This window comes from Chiloscyllium plagiosum, chromosome 5, assembly GCF_004010195.1.
Source record: "Chiloscyllium plagiosum isolate BGI_BamShark_2017 chromosome 5, ASM401019v2, whole genome shotgun sequence".
Classification (NCBI taxonomy): Eukaryota; Metazoa; Chordata; class Chondrichthyes; order Orectolobiformes; family Hemiscylliidae; genus Chiloscyllium; species Chiloscyllium plagiosum.
In genome coordinates this window covers 104829896-104856420 of record NC_057714.1, presented here as the reverse complement: position 1 = coordinate 104856420, position 26525 = coordinate 104829896, and the positions used below count along the sequence as shown (strand labels likewise).

General features: G+C 42.6%; 1 protein-coding gene across 6 annotated transcripts in view; it reads left to right on the top strand.

Moving 5' to 3' along the window:
* Positions 1-26525, top strand: part of dpp6a (dipeptidyl-peptidase 6a) — a 1472261-nt gene that overhangs the window by 1240653 nt on the left and 205083 nt on the right. For all 6 annotated transcript variants that reach the window (XM_043690726.1, XM_043690728.1, XM_043690729.1 and 3 more), the window contains exon 8: positions 16793-16913. In XM_043690726.1, coding sequence (XP_043546661.1) covers positions 16793-16913 — 121 coding nt within the window. The remainder of the gene's footprint in view (positions 1-16792; positions 16914-26525) is intronic.

The window sequence follows — 26525 nt, the reverse complement described above, 5'->3', positions numbered from 1 at the left end:
GTGGGGCCGGAGCATGCTGAGACAATGGGTCGGCCAGGGTGGTCAGGCTTGTGGATCTTGGGAAGGAGGTAGAACCGGGCAGTGCGGGGTTCCCGGACTATGAGTTTGGAAGCTGTGGGTGGGAGACCTCCTGAGGTGATGAAGTTCTGTATGGTCTGGGAGATGATCGTTTGGTGATGTGGGGTGGGGTCATGGTCAAGGGGGCAGTAGGAAGAGGTGTCCTCGAGTTGGCGTTTGGCTTCAGCGGTGTAGAGGTCAGTGCACCAGACTACCACTGCGCCCCCTTTATCCGCTGGCTTGATGGTGAGATTGGGATTGGAGCAGAGGGATTGGAGGGTTGCGTGTTGTGAGGGTGAGAGGTTGGAGTGGGGGAGGGGGATAGACAGGTTGAGGCCATTAATGTCCCAGCGGCAGTTGGAAATGAAGAGGTCTAGGGCAGGTAATAGGCCAGTGCGGGGTGTCCAGGTGGATGCAGTGTGTTGGAGTTTGGTGGTGAGGGCAGGACTAAGTTGACAGACAGTTGAGCAAGGGTGAGAATGGGGTACCATGGGGATCACCACTAGGACCTCAGCTATTCACAATGTTAATGAGGGAACGAAATGTGATCTCAAAATTTGCAGATGGCTCAAAGCTACGTGGAAGGATGAGCTGTGAGGAGGATGCTGAGATCATCACAGTGTGATTTAGACATGCTGAGTGAGTGGGCAAGTGCATGGCTGATGCAGAAAAAATGTCGATACGTATGAGGTTATCCAATTTGGCAGCAAAAACAGGAAGGCAGATTCTTATTTGAATTGAGAGAGACGAATATTCAATATGACCTTGGTGTCCTAATGCAGCAGTCACTAAAGGTAAGCGTGCACGTGCTGCGGGCAGTAAAGAAGGCAAACTGTGCGCTGGCCTTCATTGCGAGAGGATTTGAGGGAACGGAAATGTCTTGCTGCTATTATGCAGGACAGAGGTGAGGCCAAACCTGGAATATCGTGTGCAGTTTTGAGGAAGGATGTTGTTTCTAACGAGGGAGAGCAGTGTAGCTTAACCAAATTGCTTCTTGCGATGGCAGGACTGACATTTGAGTCAGTTAAGCTTTTATTCACTGGAGTTATGTAGACTTAGAGGAGATCTCATAGAAACGCAAAGAAATTCGAAGAGGACTAGACAGGTTCAATCCAGGAAGGAGCTTATGGAATTCACTGACACAGAAAGTAGTTGAGATCAAAACATTCTGTTTTCAAGAAGGAACTAAAAAAAGCTCTTGTGGCTGATGGGATTGTAAGATATGGGGATAAGGCAGGTTTACGGTATTCAGCTCAATGATTAGCCATGATAGTAATGAGGGGTCGAATGGCCTCAATCCTGCTCCTATCTTCCACGTTTCATTGAAGTATCATTGACTTTCATTGAAGCATCAAACGTATACTCCTGAACTAAAACCCGAGAGTGCTGAGGAAACTCTATAGGACAGGCAGCATCTGTGAAATGGTGATGCTGGTTCATACCCTGACAGTTCCATATTGCCCCTCTCAGAGCTGGAGCTGCTGCCTGCTGCAGAATGTACGCACCATGTCTCGTCAGTGGGGAAGGCCTTGCAGAGGAGAGCACCAAGCACTGGCTCAAGATGATGCCCACTCCCATTTCCCTCTACAGTCTCACCTTTCCTTCCCTTTCCTTGGAGATGTCCTCACTCTGTTGCATTGGCGCTCCAGCCTCGCTGTCTGCAATGAGTATCAAAACTGGTTTGAGCCCTTCCTCCTCTGCAGGGGTCAGTATTCAGGGGTCTGGAATACTGAACTACTGTTGGCACTCTCCATGATGTTAGCCACTCTTTTGATTTGCAAACAGATAGAAGGATTGAGTATCAACTCAGCAGATAGCAAGAGCAAACTGGCCTGTGCTAGATAATGTCTTCTCTTGAGTAGGTGTTCCCCAGAAAGACTGTCTCCTGCGATGGGGGCATCTTCTGAAGAATGAATTGGCTGCCACAAACGAAGTCCATGCTTGCCATCATCATGAGTGAAACCTTACAGTCGTCACACCAAGCTACAGGCCCTTTGCGGAGTCCGTCAATCATTTGCGGCATTGGGGTAGAGTTTCACTCGTCACTCACCTTCAGCCAAAGTCTTGGCCCAGCCTGCCATGATCAAGCAGGAGGGCCTTCTGCTGAACTACCAGGAAGCTGGGCCCCCTTCCATCCCCAGATGGCCCTGAGGGGTATGGCTTGAACCCCGGAGGAGGGGAGGGGTCCTCAATCTCTGCAACGTGACCTTACGCCAAAACAGCAGGTGTAACTTTTAGCAAGGTATGCGGTGGGGAGGGGGTTCGGTGGTTCAGATCAGCAGAATGCATCGGCATTGAACTTACATAGGCATCCCCCACTCGCAAAATCAGTCTGACAGATGCTACCAGACCACAGAGAATACAGCAGCTCTGCCTCCAAACAGAACTCACACGCACTTCTCAGTGCAAGCTACAAGATTCCCCACCTGATGGAAGCTTTTGGCAATGTCGACATAAAGATGATTTCTTCCTGTGGGTTAGGGCAAAACTAGAGGCCATCAGTAGAAGACAGCACAAGACCCAACAGGGAATTCAAGAGTGACATTCCTGGTCAGAACGAGAGGGAGGTGAGAATGTAGAACTCACTAGCACAGGGAGCCGTTGTAGTGAAGTGAAAACAAACATTCCTTTCTGTGGATTCTCACCTCACTGTGGTGGAGAGACTTGAGTGTTCCATTGATCCCAAGAGCAAATCTCAACTCCTGGCAGGGTCACAATGATGGTAAGGTCAAAGGGGAGGAACCAAACAAAATGCAATCAAAACAAGTCCTCAACAGTGATCCTGGTGGAAAATCCTCACGCTGAAGGCTACAGCAGTACGGAGTTCCCTAGTCTTTCCAGGTTTCCTTGCCACTGGAACTGGACTTACCTACGTGAAGGACCACGTGTCTGCTGATGTGGTCCCACTTTAAAAGATGTCCTGCGCACAGTGTCTTTCTAGAGAAGCTATACAAAGAGACACAATTCTTTGAGAATATCAGTGGTTAGCATTGCTGTCTCACAGTGCCAGGCACCTGGGTTCAATTCCACCCTCGGGTGACTGTCTGTGTGAAGTTTGCACATTCTTCCCCCTGTCTGCATGCGTTTCCTCCGGCTGCTCCAATTTCCTCCCACAGTCCAGGTTAGGTAGATTAACCATGGGAAATCCACAGTTATGCACCAAGTGGAAGGTCATTGGATGCTTTTCGGAAGTGATGGTGTGGAGTTGATGGGCTGAACGGAATTTCCCACACAGTATCGATTCTAGGAAAGGAATGCTAGTGGTCTCAAGACCATTTCCATCTCCAGGTCAGAGATATGACTCTAGGATCAAGCCCCATCAGCTACACATGGATCTACAGAATCCGTGACTAGTGACATGAAACGTCCATGGCTGCAGATGCACCTTGAATGGCCCCAGCAAGCCAAAAGATGATTTCATTATCAATCATTCTTTGCAGTTCATGATATCAAGCACAAATATCATAGGAATTTTCAAGGTGGACAATTATAATAGTTAGCAAGTGATTGCTACCAAAGGTGATTCAGGCATTACAGAGGAAAAAAAGAGATAAATACCATGAGGTTGTAAGAAATAAGAGATAGTGTTGGTTGGATGAGATGAAGTAAAGTGGTGAGGGGGCTGTGTGGAGCCAAAACACTGACTCAAGCACTGGGACCCAATAGGGCTGTTTCTATACTGCTCCGCATTCTGTAATATTTTGTAAAATTCTTCAAAGCTGGGCTCCCTGATCCAAGAGTTAAATGTTGGTTGTGCACATGCTGCTGTGGATGTTTCAAAGGTCTCACCTGCACAGAATCCTCTCTCGTAAGTTCCTTACTCTGGGGACTTGCGTTCCCACCAGGGCTTTCTTATAGTCATATAGAGATTATTGTTCACTCATTTCTGGTTAACCATTTGCCTGCACTCTAAAATGATCATTTAAGTCGGATAAGTTTCGCATCTCCACCTGCCTCCTGCACAACTGTTTTATGTAAGCGGGGATGGAGTTGGGGGTGGGGGGTGGGGAACAGGAAGTAATTAGAGTTCTTGAAGCATGCAATACTTAGAGAGACAAAGTAAATTGGTCAAATTGATTAAGTCAGCAGCTGAATCTAACAGGAAGAGAATATGAGCAGCTCATTCTGATGAACGATTTACGGAAGGACTTAAAATATTCAATTTATGGAATTGGTGGTAGATGCAATTCAGTACAAGCAAGGGTGCGGTCAGAAGACATGAAGAACACTCTTCAACCAGTGTGCCTAGTGAGAGTTGCTGCCAGTGATCTGGGAGCTATAATGAATGTATTGCTGAGCAGATTCTGTTACTGTAGTGCAGCAATCAATAAAGTAAACAGAATCCTAATATTACCAGATCAGTAGGGTTTAGCTGAAGCCTGGAGCTGCCTAATGTTTTAGTCAGGTGATACCCAGAATGCTGCATTCACGTTTGGTCGCCAAGACAAAAAATAGCCAATCAATAAACACCATGCAGAGAAGAGCCACAAACGCTGTCTTGATGTCAGGGGACTGAGAGATTAGAAAAGGGTTCAGAAAAGATTTACAAGGATGTTGTAAGGGTTGGAGGATTTGAGCTATAGGGAGAGGCTGAACAGGTTGGGGCTGTTTTCCCTGGAGTCTCGGAGGCTGAGGGTTGACCTTATAGAGGTTTACAAAATTATGAGGGGCAAGGATAGGGTAAATAGACAAAGTCTTTTCCCTGGGGTGGGGGGAGTCCAGAACTAGAGGGCAAAGATTTAGGGTGAGAGGGGAAAGATATAAAAGAGACCTACAGGGCAACGTTTTCATTCAGAGGGTGGTACATGTATGGAATGAGCTGCCAAAGGAAGTGGTGGAGACTGGTACAATTGCAACATTTAAAAGGCATTTGGATGGGTATATGAATAGGAAGGGTTTGGAGGGATATGGGCCAGGTGCTGGCAAGTGGGACTAGATTGGGTTGGGATATCTGGTCGACATGGACTGGTTGGACCGAAGGGTCTGTTTCGTGCTGTACATCTCTATGACTCTATGACTATAACTTAACCCATTCATCCTCAAATGGCACACAGCCTCTGCATGACAAGTGTTGAATACTGGCCTATTTATTCACAATCAGACTTGAATGGGCCTTTTCATGGCCTTGCAGTAGGGACAAGGGATGATGGCAGCCACAGTGGGAAAGGTGATTCAAATTTTATTCTCACTATAGTCAGGCCACCTCCACTGAGCAGGGAGACCTCAAAAACTCCACCAAGGGGCTTACGAGGCAGGAACTGTAATCTGTTGGCAGCATACAAGCTGGGGTTACATGACTGAACCCATGCGTATCACTGGATATATATTTGGATGCAATGGATAAAGTCCTCATTATGACAAAGAGCGTTTGAGTGTGAGAGATGGGACAGGGGGTGAGAGAACAGAAGCTACCCTTGTAGAGGAAATTTCCAACAAAATGTGAAAGACAGAGAGAGACAGTTGGAGAGGAATTATGAGGGCCAATTAACTTTCCCTCCACTTCACTTTTGAGTCGCTGGTAAAAGTGTTTTGATAACGAGATGTCAGGCAGAACTACCAACTTCAGAGTCTCATGTCAGGCGTGGCATTCACGATGACAAAGAAAATGATAGTTGTCACATTGTGGGGATTTATCTGTCATAATAAAGTGGGGTTAAGCTGTTATGTTTCACAGCAATGACCGAGGAATTCAACCACATGGCACCCATTTTACAGGCTTGAAATGGTTCCCCAAACTAACAGTATGACAGACGAAGGAGTGCACACTCAAACAAGGCAAGGGAATACATGATAGACAATAGGACCCTGGGAAGCATCAAGGATCAGAAGGACTTTGGTATGCATATGCACCAGTCCCTTAAAAAGTACCAAATATTATGGACTAGACCAAACCCCCTCAAAATATATTAAGATAATCTATGGCCTGACTTTTTCTTATTTTAAAGGTAAATGCATTCCAGGTGCAATTCGACTGGTCAAACTATTGGATTTGAAGCAAAACACATTTTATTCACACACTATAGTTCGAATGCAACAGGAGAAAAACCAAAGAAAAAATTGGTTCAGCTGTAACTCTATCAAAATGCTGAAAAATATATACATACAACAATGATTACTAGTGAACTGTTCTAATACAGTAACATCCCATGAACACAGCCTTAATAAAAGGCTAATTCACTGAAACAGATTGACTTAAATGTATTTCTTGCTGCCCAGTAGGAAAAAAACATTAAGGGGAAACTCTGAGGGAGAGTGTGTAGCAGAGAGAGAGATGTACTGCAGTTTACAAACCTGAGCAACAACTGAAAGCTAAAACAAAAAAACATCCTAGTTCTGTAGGTGCTTCCCCCACCCGTTCAGGCTGCTTCTATTGTTCCAACTTAAAAAAGTCTCACAAGCTGGTTACTTTGTTGGCTTGCAATAGACAGCACATCACCTCAGCCTTAAAACCTCTCTTTAAAAAAACCCAGGAAAACGTATGCCCCTTAAAGCCATAGTATCGTCACACAGGACAGGTGGATAAAGTGGTTAAGAAGGCATATGGTCTAGTGCCTTTATTAGCCCAGGGATAGAATTTAAGAGCAGGGAAGTTATGCTGGAATTGTATAATTTGCTGGTTAGGCCACAGCTAGAGGACTGTGTGAAGTTCTGGAATCCATGTTACAGGAGGTTTGTGATAGCACTGGAGAGGGTACAGGGGAGATTTACCAGGATGTTGCCTGGGCTGGAAAGTTTCAGTTATGAAGAGAGATTGAACAGACGGGGGTTATTTCCCTTAGAGCAGAGGAAATTGAAAAGAGGCATGATTGAGAAGCTTAAAGTTATGAGAGACATTTTTAGGATAGACAGGAAGTAGACTTGCCCCTTGATGGGCATATAAATAACCGGTGACTGTAAATTTAAGGTCAGAAACAGAAGATTTGGAGGAGAGGCGAGGAAATATTTTTGACCCAGAGGATTGTGGGAATGTGGAAGTTGCTGCCTGTCAAGGATGGTCGCGGCAGAAACCCTGACATCATTTCAGTCGTATTTAGTTGTTCACTTGTGATACCAAGGCACGCAACATCTGCAGGCCAGGTATTGGAACATGAAATTTGAATAGTTAGGTGGTCCTTTTTGATTAGCGCAGATGTGACGGGCCAAAGGGCCGTTTTCTATGCTGTCGATCTCTATGGCTCATTACGAGCAAATTCCTGCTGTTTGTCAAATTGGTCAAAGGACAAATACTCGTCGTGCCCTTGACAGATGTGGGCATAAATAAATAATGAACCTGACGTGGAGACAATAAGCAACCCAGTTTAGTTTGTTCTATCAAAAGTCCACTTCGTATCCATTCTGTTGGATAATCTTTGATCTCCTCTCTGGTTGTGAACAACAATTGATACAACGAAGGATGCAGTTGAGCCTGAAATATCATGAAGCGCTGAAAACATGTGATGATCAGGATATAGATGAAACGTTTTGTTCATGTCAGGCAAGACAGCATTCAGTTTTTCCAAGTGTGGCATATTCTCTGTACTGATGAAAGAAGATAAATTGCAGTGATTGAACAGAATGTAAGTATTGACTTATGTGTTCATCTCATTCCAAAATAAATTATGAACTTATTCGGGGATGCAGGACTTGTCTTACAAGGGCAGATGAAATACACTGAGAGAGGATTTGATGGAACTGTTCAAAATCATCGGGGGTCTAGGGAGAGTAGGTAAAGAGAAATTATTCCCATTAGTGAATAGGTTGAGAATCAGAGAGGCCTGATTAAAGGCAAGTGGCAGAGGAATTGATGATGACATAAGGAAAAACGTTTTCATCCAAGGAACAAGTAAAATCGGGAGTGCATTGTCAGAATCTGATGGGGACAGATTCACTAGCATTTTCCAAGAACTAGGGGGCATAGCCTCAAAATAAGGAGGTGCAGATTTAGGACTAAGTTGAGCAGGAACTTCTTCACCCAGAGGGTTGTGAATCTGTGGAATTTCCTGCCCAGTGAAGCAGTTGAGACTACTTATTGAATGTTTTTAATGTAGATAGATGTTTGAACAGTAAAGGAATTAAGAATTACATGGCGCGGGTGGGTAAATAGAGATTAGTCCACGAAAAGTTCAGCCATGATCTTATGGAATAATGGAGCAAGATCGACGGGCCAGATGGCCTACTCCTGCTGCTATTTCTTATGTTCTTTTGTACCTGAGAATATAGACAATTGCCATGGGTATGTCCTGTACAAAAAAAAAGAGTTTGACAAATCCAATCCAGCTAATTGCTGCCCTGTCAGTCTGGATTCGAAAATCAGAAAAGCAACGGAAAGGGTCATCAAAACTGCTGAAAAGCAAGTTACTTCGCAATAATCTGTTCACTGGTGCTCACTTTAGGTTCTCATCATTTTGGTTCAAATTGGGACAAAAGAGCTGAATTCCTGAGATGAGGTGAGAGTGACTGCCCTTGACATCAAAGAAGAATTTGACCAAGTGTAACATCTAGCAGAAGTCGAGTCAATGGGAAAGACTGGGAAAACTATCCACTGGTTAGCATTATACTTGATACAAAGGAAGGTGATTGTGTTTGTTGGAGGCCAATTATTTTAGCTCGAGAACATCTCTGCAAGAGTTGCTCAAGGTCAGACAACTTTCAGTTGCTCATTCATTATCTATCCCCATCATTAGGTCAGAATAGAAGTTTGCTGATGATTAAACAATGTTTAATGACACCCGAGATACTCAAGATACTGGTTATGCAAAGTGATCCATGTCCATATGCAGAAAGACCTGACCAACATCCAGGCTTGGGCTGGTAACTGAAAGTAACATTCGTGCCATACAATTGACTGGGCATTTACCATCTCCAATAAAAGAGAAATCTAACATTCAATGGATTAACGTTGCTGAATTCCCCACAATGAATATCCTGAGCTTACCGTTGATCAGAAATGAACTGGACTAGCCGTACAAATATGTGGCTAAAGGAATAGGTCAGAAGCTCGGAATCCAACAGTGGGTAACTCACCTGCTGTGTCCCCAAAGCCTGTCCAACATCTAAAGCATAAGTGTGATGGAATACTCCCCAGTTGCCTGGATAGGTGCAGCTCCAACAATGCTCAAGAGGCTTGACACCACCCAGGAAAAAGCAGCCTACTTTATTTCACACTACCTTCGACATTCACTCCCTCCACCACTGGTGCTCAGTAGTGGCAGTGTATACCATTGACAAGATGCACTTCAATAACTCACCAAGATGCCTCAGTCATTACCTTTTAAATCCATAACCTCACCATCTAGATGGACAGGAGCAGCAGATGCATGGGAACACCACCACCTGCAAGTTCCCCTCCAAGCCTCTCACCCTCCTGACTTGGAAATAAATCATTGTTCCTTCAATGGACATGGGTCAAAATCTGAAATCCCCTTCCTAGCAGCGTTATGGGTGCCCTACATCCTAAGGACTGAAGTAGTTCAAGAAGGAAACTCACCATCATCTTCTCAAGGGTAATTAGGGTGATCAATAAATGTTAGCCCAGCAAGCGACGCCCACATCTCCTAAATTAATAAAAGTAATTCTTTATTCTTAGTACTATTAACCAAAGAATTGGCAATCATGAGAGGAGGGCAGCTCAGTGCTCAGTGGTTAGCACTGCTGCCTCACTGTGCCAGGGATCCAGGTTCGATTCCAGCCTCGGGCTGTGTGTGTGAATTTTGCACATCCTTCCCGTACTGGTGTGGGTTTCCTCCGGGTGCTCCGGTTTCCTCCCACAATCCGAAGATGTGCAGGTTAGGTGAATTGGCCAGGCTAAATTGCCCATCGTGTTCAAGGATGTGCAGGTTAGGTGCATTAGTCAGGGGGGGAATGTAGAGTAATAAGATGGGGAATGGGCCTGGGTGGGTTACTCCTCGGAGGATCAGTGTGGACTAGTTGAGCCAAATGACTTGTTTCCAAACTGTAGGGACTTTATTCTATGATAAATTAAGAAATATGCTGGTTTAAACATATTCAAGGCGATAATGATGAAGCAAACAAGGTAAGTAAACAAAGCAGTGAGTGAAACTGTGTATTGAGTTTCTGACACATACTGATACCCTTAAGAGGTCTCTGCCAACTAATTATTGAAGCCATTGTGTACGATAATTTGTGGTAAGCAAACAGTATTAAACAGCAGCTTCCGTTCCAAAACTGAACACCAGTGATGTGATCTGTATTCAGTGTTTGCCACTAAACTATCCACACAATCACACTTGCCTTTCATTTTAATTAGCCACCGTAAGGATGTGTTTGATAGGCCAATAATGTACTAATTGATGACGCAGTCTGTCAATTCAAAATGTTCCATTTGCTGATTGCTCCAGTCAGTAGAGTGATAAAGTCATAGAGCTGTACAGGACGGAAACAGACCCATTAGTCCAAATTGTCCATGCCGACCAAATATTCTACATTAATCTTGTCCCATTTGCCAGCATTTTACCCCCATCCCTCTAAACCCTTCCTTTTTATGTAACCATCCAGATGTCTTCTAAAAAATACTGAAATTGTACCAGCCTCCACCACTTCCTCAGGCTGCTCATTCCATACACACACCACCCGCTGTGTTAAAAAATTGTCCCTTAGGTCCCTTTTAAATCTTTCCCCTCTCACCTTCAACCTATGCCCTCTAGTTTTACACTCCTATTCCCTGTGGCCAGTTCACCCTATCCATGCCCCTCATGATTTTATAAGCTTCTAGTAGGACAGCCCTCATCCTCATATAATAAGAGACATCCAAATGTAAAGGTGAAGCCCTTAGCTTCAAATACACAATGGTCCTGGGCTTGACATCTTCACAATTTGGATCCATCTCGGCTAACTACATCTTGGATGCTTATATGAGTGTAGCTGTTGTGTGCATCCAAAATGGATTCCATGTCCTCAGAATGAACCCAAACCCCTCTCCATGAAGGCCATGTGAGGAGTTTAAATGGAGCAAAGAAGGAACAGGACCTCAACCCATTGAAGTGCAGCTGTGAAACTATTTCCAAGACAGAGCTTAATCAGTCTCTCCCGCCACCCACTATCATCATTACAATTGGTGGTAGCCTCCCCACCCTACCCCGGAGGCTGACAATAAACCATTGAAGCCAATGTTGTTGAGCCGCTCAGTTGTTTAAAATGTCAGAGTGATGGCCACTTTGATTCCTCTTGAAGTCGTCCCTGTATTAGCAGTTGTTTCCTTCTGTCACTTGAAATCTGGCACAAAACCTGAAGAGTCGCTTAGTAGTAAAGGACATGAACATTGCTTGGATTGGAGCTTGGAGAGCCGATAAATCCCCATTACTTTCTCCATGACAACAACTCAACCAACCAGAGTTCAATCACCAACTAATCAACACCCATTTCTAATTTGGCATTCCTTTATAATCCCATTTAAAACTCGTTAATCCTACATTTTTTTGATGTTTATTGTTAAATCCCTGCTGTCCTGAATCAATCCCAAACTGCCTTCTTGCCCTTAATGGGCTTTGCATGTAAATTAGTCAATTGAAAAATAGAATTGTTTTACTAGTGGTGGTTAAAAAAAAAATGGTGATTTGGTGATGGAAAATAGAAGTCCAGTTGTGTGTATGAACACTTCTGGATATGAAAAAAGATCCGAGTTAAGATGAAAAGTTAGGATGAGAGGTTAGGGATGACAGGTTCAGGATGACAGGCTCTATTCCTGATGAAGGGCTTATGCCCGAAACATCAATTTTCCTGCTTCTCGGATGCTGCCTGAACTGCAGTGCTTTTCCAGCACCACTTTAATCTAGAATCAGGTTCGGGATGAGGGGTTAGGGTTGACAGGCTAGGGATGATAGGTTAGGGATGATAGGTTAGGGATGACAGGTTAGGGATGACAGGTTAGGGACGATAGGTTAGGGACGATAGGTTAGGGTTGACAGGTTAGGGATGATAGGTTAGGGATGACAAGTTCCCTTTCTTGGGGGTACAATAAAGAAAAAACTGGAGTTTAACAACAATTCAAGAACTTTATTATTCTTTATGTTTCCTGCTAATTTTTGGAATTCTGTCTCATCGTTTGGGTGGGGAGGAGGATTTAATCTGGTACTGAAGTTGATGCTGAGTTGGAAGAGGTACGATTCCCTCTGTGTACATAAAGCTTGCCAGTGAACCCACTGCAGGACTTAGAGCGATCCCATAAAATTAGGGCAATAGTGACACTGTGTTACTCAGTTCTATTTGCCGAGATACATTAGGAGCTTCATTGGTCTGCTCCACAACTGTTGAACTATCATATAGGTATGAGGACATACACCTCTCCCTGCACACCTCAAACTGGGGAGGAACTGGTTGCTCTGGAGTGACATGGTCTCCCATGTGGACTGACTGACAAAAATGGATTTTCACAAATGGTACTCTAACTGTTGAACAGAGAAAGCTGCAGTGCAATGTTATGTATTCAGTTAATATCATTCAAGGATATGATGAATAAATACTCTAGCCCAATTATCTCTTATTTATATGACAGCTTAAACTCTGCGACCTGTTAGACCATAAGACCGTAAGACGTAGGAGCAGAAATTAGGCCATTTGGCCCATCAAGTCTGCTCCACCATTCAATCATGGCTGATAAGTTTCTCAATCCAACTCTCCCACCTTCTCCCATTATCTTTGATCCCCATAACAATCAAGAACCTATCTATCTCTATCTTAAATATGCACAATGACCTGGCCTCCACAGCCTTCTGTGGCAATGAATTCCATAGATTCACCACACTCTGGTGAAAGAAGTTTCTCCTCATCTTCATTCTAAAGGGTCTTCCCTTTACTCTAAGTCTGTACCTTCAGGTCCTAGTCTCTCCTGCTAATGCAAACATCTTTCCAACATCCACCCTATCCAGGTCATTCAGTCTTCTGTGAGTTTCAATTAGATCCCTCCCTTATCCTTCTTAACTGCATCGCGTATTGACCCAGAGTCCTCAAACATTCCTCATATGTTAAGCCTGTCATTCATGGGACCATACTCGTGAATCTCTCTGGACCCGTGCCAGGGCCAGTACAGCCTTTCTGAGATATGGGGCCCAAAATTCCTCACAATATTCTAAATGTGGTCAGTTCCAAAGATCACACTGCAGGATTCAGAGTGATCACATTAAATTAGGGCAGTAATGGCATAGTGTTACTCAATTCTATTTACCAAGATACATGAGGATTCCAAATTGGAAATGCCACCCAAAATAAAGTAAAATGGCAAATGACAGAAAAAAAATTAAATTCTCTCAGCTACATTTTAGCAGAAGCTTGGTTCAAGCAAGATGGGTCAGACTGTGAAGGAGAAGTCAGAAGAAGTGAGGTCAAACATATTCTTTTCCATAAATGACAAATGATATTACATAAATTATGCATTAAGATTTATTTGATTTACATTCAGACATACATCATGCCCTTATATATAATTGACATATACATTACAGTAATTATGTTACGGGTTAGCATATTGATTTAAGTGTACACTGGTTAACATAGTCCTTGACCAACACTATATTGAATGTAGATTTTTGCATTACAAATTGCAAAACAGTTATAATATCTTATTATGCTTTCCCAGGCATGCTCCCCATTTTAATTGCTTCTGCCTGATTTTCTCTGGCTCTCCAGTTCCTTTGTCAACACCCAATTCTTACTCCATTTCAGTTCAAATTTTAGATCCAGCTAAACTGACTGCTGAGGCCATAATATTTGGAGGGAGTACAGCATAGATTTACCAGATGACAGGAGTTTGTTTTACAAGAAAAGATTTTGCAAGTTAGTAGCTGGAATTTCAAAGTTTATGGAGCAACTTGATCAAAGTTTTCAAGATATTATGGGGAACAAATGTGATCGATGCAGGAAAGCCATTTCTACTGGTCTGGACATCTAGGGCTGGAGGAAGGTCTAATAATTAAAAACTGAATTCTTTAAGTGAGCTAAGCAAACACAACTGTGCAAAAAGGAAGATAAAACAGAAGAGACGGATGCAGGAGTATTCTGTACAGTTTGACGAGCTTGTTCTGCCATTCAATAAGAAAAAAGAACAGATTATGTGATTATTTCTCTCATTGCCATGTGTGGGACTTGACTGTGTGCAAATTGGCTGCTGTGTATCCTAGATTTTTGAATTTCGTTGGCTTTAAAATGGTTTGGGAGATCCTGAAGTCCTGAGATACACTATGCAAAAGTGAGTTCTTGCTTTTTAGATTAAGTTTCACAAAGTTTGCTACTGTTTGGGGTGGCACAGTAGCTAGTGCTGCCGCTTCACAGCTCTAAGGTTCTGGGTTCGATTCCAGCTTTGGGTGACTGTTTGCGTGGAGTTTGCACACTCTCCTCGTGTCTGCGTGAGTTTCCTCCTACAATCTGAAGACGTGCAGGTTAGGAGAATTGGCTATGCTAAATTGCACATCATGTTCAGGGATGTGTAAGGTAGGTGGGGTAAATATAGGGGGGGGGGGTCTTCAGAAGGTTGGTGTGGGCTCGTTGGGTCGAAGGGCTTGTTTCCACACTGTAGGGATTCTAATTCAAAAATATTTCCAGATTGCAGTTTGCAACATTCGTCATATCAGGCATTTAAATCAGGTGAAGGCAGAGGGAATTCTTTCAATTAGGCTGGCTTGGTTAAAACAAAATTGCTGAATTGTACCAGAAACATTGGTTTAGAGAGTTCCACATTGGATTTTCATGCATTTATGAATTAAGATGGAATAGAAAATGTTTAGCAGTATTAAAACACTTGCTGATGAGGTAATGAAATCAAGTGGCTATCTTAACCGATATTTTCGGGATTAAGAGGCCGTAAGAAAGAATAGAGTAAAATAAAGCTGTTAAGAAAAATCCTCCTGCAGATTGCAAAACAACCTAGTCCATCTTGGACTTTATCCAATTTCTTTCACCTCCTGAGGGAAAATGTAGCAATTTGTTTCTCCATACAATTTCTGTGAAATGTTTCCATCCTGAATTATTCAAGTGCAGTTGTCTGTTATCCACAGATTACATTTCCACGGTCCCACCAAAATCATTGTATTGAATCATTTCCGAATGTACTCATCTTCATGACCTTTAATCCCACACCTAACCAGATATTTATAAGTACAATCGGGCCAGAAGAACATTGTGTGCAGGAACAAACCTGGAGACCTGACAAGTATCTTTTTCCAGCTGACCCTCATTGCATGAATGATCTCCCCATCCCCCGAAATAGTAATCTCCGTGCTCCTTCAATTATAGCTTCTTGCAGATCCCTCATTTCAATCATTCTGTTGTGTCTTCAGCTGCCAATACTCCTGTTCATTCTCGGTACACTCTCAGCAATGCTCCTAGGCACGTTTCATTGTATTAAATGGAAGCGATGCTTCAATTGTGAGGTGGAATTTGAAACAATAACAAATCATCTATGAGCTCACTGAATGGCAGTGTGGCCTTGAGGGACTGAACAGTCTCCTTCTGCAATGGAAGTTCTGATAAGGTCTTCCCTCTCCCTTCCACCTCATGATTTACAAAAATCAAAATTGCTGGAGAAACTCAGCAGGTCTTCAGAATTCAGAGTCAGTGGACTCGGAAATGTTAACTCTGCTTTCTCTCCAAAGATACTACCAGACCTTCTCTCCAGCAATTTCTGCTTTTTTTGTTTTAGGTTTCTAGCATCTGCAGTTCTTTCTTTTCCCTTAGAATGTATTATATAACATAGAATATCATATATCCTTTAATATTCAGTGCTCAATCTAGGTGTCCCAGTTCTCAGCAGCTTGATAATTATATTCTGAGTGCCTGCTCCATACACCACCACCTTCCCCCCACTCCATACCCAAGAGTTATATTTGATCAGGTGTCAAAACAGGCAAAGTCTCTACACTGAATCACCTCTATGCTTGGAAAATAAGCGATCATGCCTCAATTATACAACCAGCTTTATACAACAACAGCAACAGCAATGTGCATTAGTATGGCATCTTTAATGTAGCAAAACATCCTACGATGCTACCTAGGTGTAGATTTGAACAAAACTTGACACCGAGTCACATATGAGGACAGTTAACCAAAAGCTTGCTTAATGTGCCAGTTTTTAATGAGCATCTTAGAGGTGGAGATACAGGTTTAGGGGAGCAATTATAGAATTTAAAACCGATACAGTTGACAAAAATGGCTGCCAACAATCTCGCAGGTAAATTCAGGGATGTGTAAGAGATTAGAATTTGAGGAGTGTAGAGTTCTTGAAAAGTTTAAGGGCTGGAAGATAAGGATAGGACTTTGAAAACAAGAATGACATTTTTTTAAAGTCAAGACGTTGCTGGTCTGTGAGCCAATGTTGGCCAGTGAGCACAGGGGTAAAATGGGAATTGGTCTGAGTCTGGGCATTAGAGTTCTGGATGAGTTCAAGTCTATGTCAGGTGAAAGAAGTGAGACTGGACTGGAGAGTATTATAATCAGCCAAGTTGCTCACAACTGAAATAGTAACCAAGGAAAAGGCAAAATGCATGCCGTCTCACAGACTTACAGCCTAGAAACTACATCTCGTGTGAACTCCTAATAGTGATGGTAATGATTTGACATATCAAGCCTTTCACTGCCAAATCATTCCCACATTAACAATCCATTTCAGTTCTATGCAATCTTTACTCTTCACATTTGACAAGAAGTGTCAAACTCTTGAGATATTTGTTTGTTCTTGCATCCAGTTGTTGACATTCATTTTAATCCGATGGACTGAAATGCATCATTTTTTTTTCTCTTTGTTGTCCAGATTTTCATTTTTGAGAACAACATCTTCTACCAATTGAAAGTTAGTAGCCGTGCTATACGTCTGGTAGCGACTGGGAAGGAGGGGGTCATTTTCAATGGCCTGAGTGATTGGCTCTATGAAGGTAAGGAGCTTGAGGTTGTTTCATGCTCTGTGGATATCTTACTGTTGCTGTTCCAACTGTGCTCAGTTAAAATCTTCTGAAGAATTGAATGGGTACAATATTTGTTTTGGAAGCTGCTGAACTGTGATAACATGCATTGCAACATTTCCAATCAAACCGAAAGGCTGACATCTTGTGCTTTTGTATTTGTTTATTCAAGTGAAAGTCTGTGGACTTTATATTTGATGTAAACAAACAGCCTTTGTTGATCTGTTTGTTATATCTCGACTTTGCCATTTCCTCACTCTCTGAAACAATAGACAAAACACTTTCGAATCTTGATTTTATTGTCCACTTGTGAAGAGGTTGGTCTTTGTAATTAATAACAACCCCCCCCCCCAATCAAATTCTCTCAGAAAGTTACATCTTGGTCAGCTCCATGTTTAATGGTGTAGGCCTAGAGGATCAGTCAGGATCATTTTAAATGATGGAGCAGGGCCAAATGGCCGACTGTTATGTTTACCATCAGCTGTGTCTCAGCAGTTTTGTGTCTGAATCATAAAGTTGTGGATTCAAGTCCCCCTCCAGAGGTTATAACATGCATTCTAGGTTTCCACTTCAGTACAGTGCTATGCTGTTGGAAGAATTACATTTCGAATGAAGTATTAAATCAAGGCTCCTTCAGCTTTCTCATGTAGAGTCATCATGTTAAAACAGCATGGAAATGGACTCTTTGGCTCAACCCATCCAAGCTGACCAGCTATCGTAAATTAGACCTATTTGCCAGCATTTGACCCATATCCTTCTAACCCCTTCCTATTCATCTACCGATCTAGATGCCTTTCAAATGTTGTAATTGTACCAGGCTCCATCACCTCCTATGGCAGCTCTTTCCAAACACACACCACCCTCTGCATGAAAACGTTGCACCTTAGGTTCCTTTTAAATCTTGCCCCTCTCTCCTTCAACCTAACCCCTCTAATTTCTGGACTCCACAACCTGGGGAAAAGGCCTTGCCTATTCATCCTGTCCATGCCCCTCATGATTTCATAAACCTCTATAAGGTCACCCCTCAGCCTCTGATGCTCCAGGGGAAAAAAGGCCCCAGTGAATTCCTTATTGCACATAACCTCCAACCCCAGCAAAGCCCAGTAAATCTTTTCTGCACCCTCTAAAATTTAACAACTTTCCTATAGCAAGGAGACCAGAATTGTATGCAGTATCCAAATGTGTCTTAACCAATGTCCTGTGCAGCCACAACATGACATCCCAGATCCCATCAGTGAGTTCTACCTGGTGATCTGGCCAATATCTAACCTGCAAAAAAATCACAACTACATTGAGAGACGTCCGTTGTCCAGCTGCTACAATCCCATCAAAGTTCATACTTCAGGTTGCATTTGCCATTGCTTAACACCATCAAATGAAGGGGAATGATGGAGTCACATATTCGGCATTTAAAACAGACAGCTATGTTGCATTCAGTGCTGGTAATGTAGGGCATGGCAATGAGAAAAGGCAGAAAGAGCTTGTAATTCCAGCTGTCCCATTTTGAGAGTCAAAAGTCTGCCATTAATTGGGGACAGAGGCCATTGCATTAAACTGCTGACCTGCGAAAATGCAAACGGAAATCCTTCATATCAAGCAGAATGTTACAATCATACTGTGTATTCAAGCAAAAGCTGTACGACATGGAGTTTAATGCAACCTGCAAGATAACATCAAGCCTGCTTCCAACTGAAATAAACCCAAGTATAATTGATACAAGTATCTCATTTTCCAGAATTATCCACTTCCTATTGATTAAAAGTATCTGAATCTATTAGTGTGGTCTGACAAATAACCCTCAATTTTATTTTTATTAAAGTATTCTTTACCAGAAGTATTTTGTCAGTTAACTCTGTGTCAGAATAAATTGCATTCTTGCCTATAAAAAAACAAAAGTATTGCAAACAGAGGAGTATTTTATTCAAGATGCTAATGTTGCTCACCAGTGAGCTCCCAGGTGTTATTTCTCAATAGCGACTTCAATTGCTATCGTAATAACGGCTTCTCTTATTGCAAAACATCTGATACGATTCCATCAAAGTCTAATGAAAGCAGTGCGGGAGAGATCTCAGAGTGTAACAGCTTCTGTGTAATTGTTTTGCGGTACCACTAGACATCAGGTTAAGAATGTTCATGTATTCAAGTACCATCGATATTTTCACATTCCCCCAGTCAACATGTGCAGAGACGTTACGACACATCTGTGGAGCAGGTGGGACTTGAACTCGGTCTCCTGGCTTAGGGGTAGGTACACTTCCACAGCACTACAAAGATCATTGATGTGTATGGGAAGGGATTATCTGTGTCATGTGTTGTATTAGACACCTCACATCTGTCATACCCCTTCATTGGTGCATGGTCCACTCCAAACAAAGGCCATTGTAAAACAACCAAGAAATATCACTCAAGGATAATAGTGGGAAGTTCTTTGTGGAGTCAGAAGAGATAGGGGAAGCACTAAATAAATATTTTTCGACAGTGTTCACTATAGAAAATGAAAATGTTGGTGAGGAAGATACAGAGATACTTGCATCTAGATTAGAAGAGATTGAGATTCACAAGGAAGAGGTATTAGAAATACTGCAGAGTGTGAAAATAGACAAGTCCCCTGGGCCGGATGGGATCTATCCTAGGATCCTCTGGGAAGCAAGGGAAAAGATTGCCAAATCATCATTGTCTACAGGAATAGTGCCTGAGGACTGGAGGATAGCAAATGTGGTTCCCTTGTTCAAAAAGGGTAGTAGAGACAACCCTGGTAATTACAGACCAGTGAGTCTCACTTCAGTTGTTGGTAAAGTGTTGGAAAAGGTTATAAGAGATAGGATTTACAACCATCTAGAAAAGAATAATCTGATCAGGGACAGTCAGCACGGTTTTGTGAAGGGTAAGTCGTGCCTAACAAATCTTATTGAGTTTTTTGACAAAGTGACCAAACAGGTAGATGAGAGTAAACCGGTTGATGTGGTGTATATGGATTTCAGCAAGGCGTTCGATAAGGTTCCTCACAGTAGGCTATTATACAAAATGTGGAGCAATGGGATTGTGGGAGACATAGCAGTTTGGATCAGTAATTGGCTTGCTGAAAGAAAACAGAGGGTTGTAGTTGATGGAACATGTTCATCTTGGTGTCCAGTTACTAGCGGCGTTCCGCAAGGGTCGGTGTTGGGTCCACTGCTGTTCATCATTTTTATAAATGACCTAGATGAGGCCTTAGAAGGGTGGATTAGTAAATTTGCGGACGACACTAAGGTCGGTGGAGTTGTGGATAGTGACGAAGGATGTAGTAGGTTGGAGAGAGACATAGATAGGATGCAGAGCTGGACTGAGAGGTGGCAAATGGAGTTTAATGCGGACAAGTGTGAGGTGATACACTTTGGTCGGAGTAATCGGAATGCAAAATACTGGGCTAATGGTAGGATTCTTGGAAGTGCAGATGAGCAGAGAGATCTCGGTGTCCATGTACACAGATCCCTGAAAGTTGCCACCCAGATTGACAGGGTTGTTAAGAAGGCATACAGTGTTTTGGCCTTTATTAACAGAGGGATTAAGATCCGGAACCAGGAGGTTATGCTGCAGCTGTACAAAGCTCTGGTATGGCTATACTTGGAGTATTGTGTACAGTTCTGGTCACCACATTATAAGAAGGATGTGGAAGCTTTCGAAAGGGTGCAGAGGAGATTTACTAGGATGTTGCCTGGTATGGAAGGAATATCTTACGAGGAAAGGCTGAGGGACTTGAGGCTTATCTCGTCAGAGAGAAGGAGGTTGAGAGGTGACTTAATAGAGACATGCAAGATAATCAGCGGGTTAGATAGGGTGGACAGGGAGAGCCTTTTTCCAAGTATGGGGACAGCAAACACAAGGGGACACAACTTTAAAGTGAGGAGAGATAGGTATAAAATTGAAGTCAGAGGTAGTTTCTTTACTCAGAGAGTAGTAAGGGTATGGAATGCTTTGCCTGCATTGGTAGTAGATTCGCCAAGTTTAAGTATATTTAAGTCGTCATTGGACAGGCAAATGGACATACATGGAATAGTGTAGGTGGGATGGGCTTCAGATTAGTATGACAGGGCGGCGTAACATCGAGGGCTGAAGGGCCTGTACTGCGCTGTAATGTTCTATGTTCTATGAACCTGGTATATTCCAAGTGCTAGCTTATTTTGTGATTCTTCCACCACCTTCCAATTATAGAACCAATTTAAAATACTTCAGGGTCTTCCTAAGAGATGTTCCAAGCTCTTATCTAATGCAAATATCTTTAATTTTGATCTTGCTAATGTTGATCTTGCCAATCACACGCCCTTTGTGATGTAACTTGTATGCCTGTATCAAGTTTTATTTTTCACTCTATGATCTGTATGTCCTTGCTTACTATGATCTGCCTGTACTGCTCGAAAAACAAAGTTTTTCACTGTACTTAGGTACATGTGACAATAAATCAAATCAATCAACCAATCAATAACTCAATGAAATCCATCCTTTTCTCTTCTTTTCTGAGTGGGCTGCAATTGTTCTTCGGGATTGAAGGAGCTAAGTAACTTATACTTCACTCTCGCGTGATCCTCCCTGTTTCAGGTTCTGTTTTTCCACCCGTATTTTCCAACATTTTTCTTCCTCTTCTATTATGTTTGTCTCACTTCTTCTACAATTTCTCTCACACTTCCTCTTTTCCATTCTCCTTGATCTCTCATGGGTTTTTATATAAAATCGGCCCCCTCTCTCTCTCTCTCTTTTCTTTTCCTAATGTTTGAATCTCCAGGAGCAGATGGCACAGTGACAGTTAATCTCTCCGGGGGCCCTATTAAGTCATTATTCTAACCATCAATGGTGATCTGCTTTCAGTCTTAGAACTTGACAGGACCCTTAGTCAGTTAGGTATAGGGGTACCAATTAGTTACATCTATTTGGAGCAAATAGTGTGTCTGTATTACAAAGTGCAACAGGTGAAGGATCTTGTGGTGCAGTGGCTGTGTCCCCACTTCTCAATCAGGAGGCCTGAGTTCAAACCCCACCTTCTCCAGTCATCTATAGTAACATCAATGAGCAGGCTAACTAAAAATATCAACAAGGATAACCCCTTCCTCCATGCATTTGAAGTCAAGTGATATCTTTTTTTAGGAAAAAGTGAGGACTGCAGATGCTGGAGATCTGAGTTGAGAGTGTGGTGCTGGAAAAATACAGCAGGTGAAGCAGCATCTGAGGAGCAGGAGAGTCGACATTTCAGGAAGGGTAATGTAGGGCATGGAAATGAGAAAAGACAGAAAGAGCTTGTAATTCAGGCTGCACTTTTCTGAGAGTCAAAAGTCTGCCATGAACTGGGTTGGAGGCCATTGCATTAAACTGCTGACCTGTGATAATGCTAACTGAAATCTTTCAGATCAAGCAGAATATTACAACCATATTGTATATTAATGCAAGCACTGTATTCCTGATGAAGGGCTTCTACCCAAAACATCGATTCTCCCTCTCCTCGGATGCTGCCTGACCTGCTGTGCTTTTCCAGCACCACTCTCTCGACTCTGAGACCTGTTTTACATTCTGAGGTTTCATTTAACCCCAGCAAAAATTGTTCAAACAACTAGAAATGTTTGAAGTCTGAACCCAAAACAGTAAGCAATGAACACAGGGCAACATGTCTGTTGGCATCTGTGCAAAGATCTTATGGCACACGGAGAGCACGAGTCAGTGTGCCAGATATTTGAGAAACTATCCTTGTAATGCCAATTGCTTGCTTGTTTCCCTATGGCCTACATTGTTTCCTTGTATCCAGTTACTACAACACAGTTCTTATACCACATTTCTTCATAATTTTGAACACCTCTGTGAACCTTCTTGGCTCTAGCAAGAAGAATCACAGCTTCTCTGGTTTGTCAAAAAAGTTGAAGTCCCTACACTGTGTAAATTTCGCCTTCACCCTGTGCATACACCATTTTTAAATTATGGGGACCAAAAATGAATATCGGTCTCCAACGAGAGTCGAACCATGTGATTTATAAAACTGTAGCATTTATACAATCCTTGCCATTGTAGTCCATGCAGAAATAATCCACAGATCAATAGTATTGCAGGGAGTAAGTGTGGTTGACCGATAGAGCTGGAAAATCTATGAATATGAGGAGTGAAGGGTGTCCCTGGATTGACCAGCAGGACTTTGTTTCATTCTTTTGCTTTTCTTCCCATTGAGCAATTGGTTAGATTGAGAAACCATCGGGCAGGAGACACTGCAGTTAGAAAGCCGTGACTGGTTACAACATCTTGTTCCAACTTTACAAAACATTGGTTAGGCCCAAAATGAAATACTGTGTGCCGTTCTGGTCGCCACACTATCAGAAGGGTTTGTTTGCACTGGAGAGGATGCAGAGGAAATTCACCAGGTGTTGCCTGGAATGGAAAGTCTCAGTTATGAAGAGAGACTGGATAGGCTGGGCTTATTTTCCCTGGAACAGAGGAGGCTAAGGGGGGAGTAGGGTGATTTGATTGAGACATAGTAGATCATGAGAATCTTTTACCCATGGCAGATGTGCCCATGACCAGACGGCATATGTTTAAGGTGGGGAGAAAGTGGTTTAGAAGGGAACTGAAATAAAGGTTTTCACCTAGAGAGGTGTAGACATATAGAGCATGCTGCCCAAGAGGTCGGTGGAGGCAAATACCCTTGCAACATTTAAGAGGCATCTGGATGAGCACATAAACGCCAGGGCACAGTAGGCTACAGACCAAGTGCAGGTAAATGAGATTAGTATAGTTTGGTTTTTGTTGGTCAACATGGACATAGTGGGCCAAAGAGCTGTATGACCCAATATATGTTACAATTTCCCACTTAGGGCAGGGTGTGCAAATAATTAAATGTCCTTAATTTAGTTTGCTTTTATTTTGCCTTTACTTCACCCTGAGAATAAATTAGTAAAATCTCATTCTTGTTCAGGTCAGGTAAACAAACAGAACTCCTTAATCCTTAGCCCCTTGGGCTGACAAGTGGCAAACAGTATTCATGCCACATAAATGACAAGTAATGACCACCTCCAGTAAGAGACAGTCTACCCACTACCCCTTGACATTTAATAGTGCTACTATCACTGAATCTTCCACTGTCAACATCCTGGGAGTTGTCATTGACCAGAAAGTCAACTGAATTCACCACATCAACATACTGGCTACAGGAGCAGGTCAGAGGCTAGGAATAATGCGGCGAATAACTCACCTCTTAATCCATGAAGGCCTGCCCATTATCTGTAAGGCACAAGTTGGGAGTGTGATGGAATACTCCCATGTGCCTGAATGAATGCAGCTCCAACAACACTCTAGTTGCTTGGTACCATCTAGGACAAAGCAGCCCATTTGATTGGCATCACATCCACAAGCATCCACTCCTTTCACCACCACACTCAGTGGTATCAGTGTGTAATTACAAGATGCATTGCGGAAATTCACCAAAGAATCTTCGACACACCTTCCAAACCCATGACCATTTCCACCTAGAAGGACAAGGGCAGCAGATACATGGGAACACCACCACCTGCAAGTTCTCCTCCAAGCCACTCACCATCCTGACTTGGAAAGATATCACCAGTCCTTCACTGTCACTGGATCAAAATCCTGGAATATCTCCCTAACAGCATTGTGGGTCAACCCACAGCAGTTAAGTCATAGAATCCCAACAGTGCAGAAAGAAACCATTTGGCCCAATGAGTTTGCACTGCTCCTTCTAACCTCTTTTACATCATTCTTGGGTCCCACACAATTCCTCTCCACACACAATATATCGACTCCATCTATACTTGCTATGGCCTCAGGAAAACAGCCAACGTAATCCAAATACCCTTCCACCCTCTTCTGTCAAGCAGAAGATAAACAAGTTTGAAAACATGTACTAACAGACTTAAGAACGGCTTTTTCGCCATTGTTATCAGATTCATGAACGGACTTCTCATATACTAGAGCTGATCTTTCTCTGCACCTTCTCTGTAGCTGTAACACCATATACTGCATTCTGTTCTATTACCCTGATGTACTTATGTAAGGTATGATTTGCCTGGATTGCACAGAAAACAATACTTTGCACTGTATCTTCGTACTTATGACAATAACAAGTCAAATGTAAATCAAAATCAAATCACTATTCTGTATGTTTCTGGGACCTCACCAATTTTACTGTACCTTTTAGAGACAGTGCAGGAGAGGTTCACAAGACTGATTATTGGAATTGTAGGATTTTTTTGTATGAGGAGTGATTAGATTAGATTAGATTAGATTACTTACAGTGTGGAAACAGGCCCTTCGGCCCAACAAAGTCCACACGACCCGCCGAAGCGCAACCCACCCAGACCCATTCCTACATTTACCCCTTCACCTAACACTGCGGGCAATTTAGCATGACCAAACCACCTAACCTGCACATTTTTGGACTGTGGGAGGAAACCGGAGCACCTGGAGGAAGCCCACGCAGACACGGGGAGAATGTGCAAACTCCACACAGTCAGTCGCCTGAGGCGGGAAATGAACCTGGGTCTCTGGTGCTGTAACCTGGGTCTCTGGCGCTGTGAGGCAGCAGTGCTAACCACTGCTTGACTGATTGGCTTGACTGAGCCTGCATTCGCTGGAGTTTAGAAGCATGAGGAGGGATCTGATGGGGGTGGATACAGAGATGGTATTTTCCAGTTTCAGGATATATGTTAGCCCATTTCTGACTGAGATGAGGAGAGATTTCTTCACTCAGAGGGTGAACCTGTGGAAATCTATAACATGGAAGGTTGTGAGATCAAGTAAGTGAACTCATTTTAGAAGAAGGTAGATTTCTAGAGCATAAAGGCTTTAAGAGGTTTGGAGAAAGAACAGGCGTATGACATTAAGGTACAGGATCATCCATGATCATGTTGAATAATGGAGTGGGCTTGATGGGCTTACTTCTGCCCTTATTTTCTGTTTCTTTCTGATGTCCACATTCTAAAAACAAGCAAAAGCAACACTACAATCTTCATCCTTCATTTCATGACATTAAAAAAGTATCTTCCAGTACAAAAGCATTTTACAGGTGCTGCAAAACAAACCTTTAAGAAACAAAGATGCAAACTTTTCAAAAAAGAAAGCCTTAATATGATTGATTAGGTTTGGAAGCATAATTCGTCTGGTGTAACTATCAGAAAAAAGAGAAACATTGGCTTTAAATTGACCTGCAACACACTCAAACAAAAAAATTGGATATTTTGGTCCACAAAGCTTCTCAAAGAAAATTGTCTGTTTAGCATTTCACCACTTTTATCTCATAGTGTGATTTTGCAAGGCTTTAACTTGTGATTGTCAGCAGAAAAAAGATTGATTGATCTATCGGATCATTGAATTATTGGACAGGTTTTTCAATATCAGTGTTGAACTATTGTAGATTGCAAAGGATTAATTAGAATTAGTTAGATTTCAGAAAGAATTGGAGTTCTTGCCATGTGTGTCTAAATAGCTTGTATTTGAGTGGTTTCAGCGGTTAGAAACTTGTCTCTTCAGGCAATTCCTGCTGGTTTCATTTTTAATCCATGACAATTTCAAAAGTGAAATAAAAATGAAAAGGAGAAATCGAACACAAGGGACTGTCAG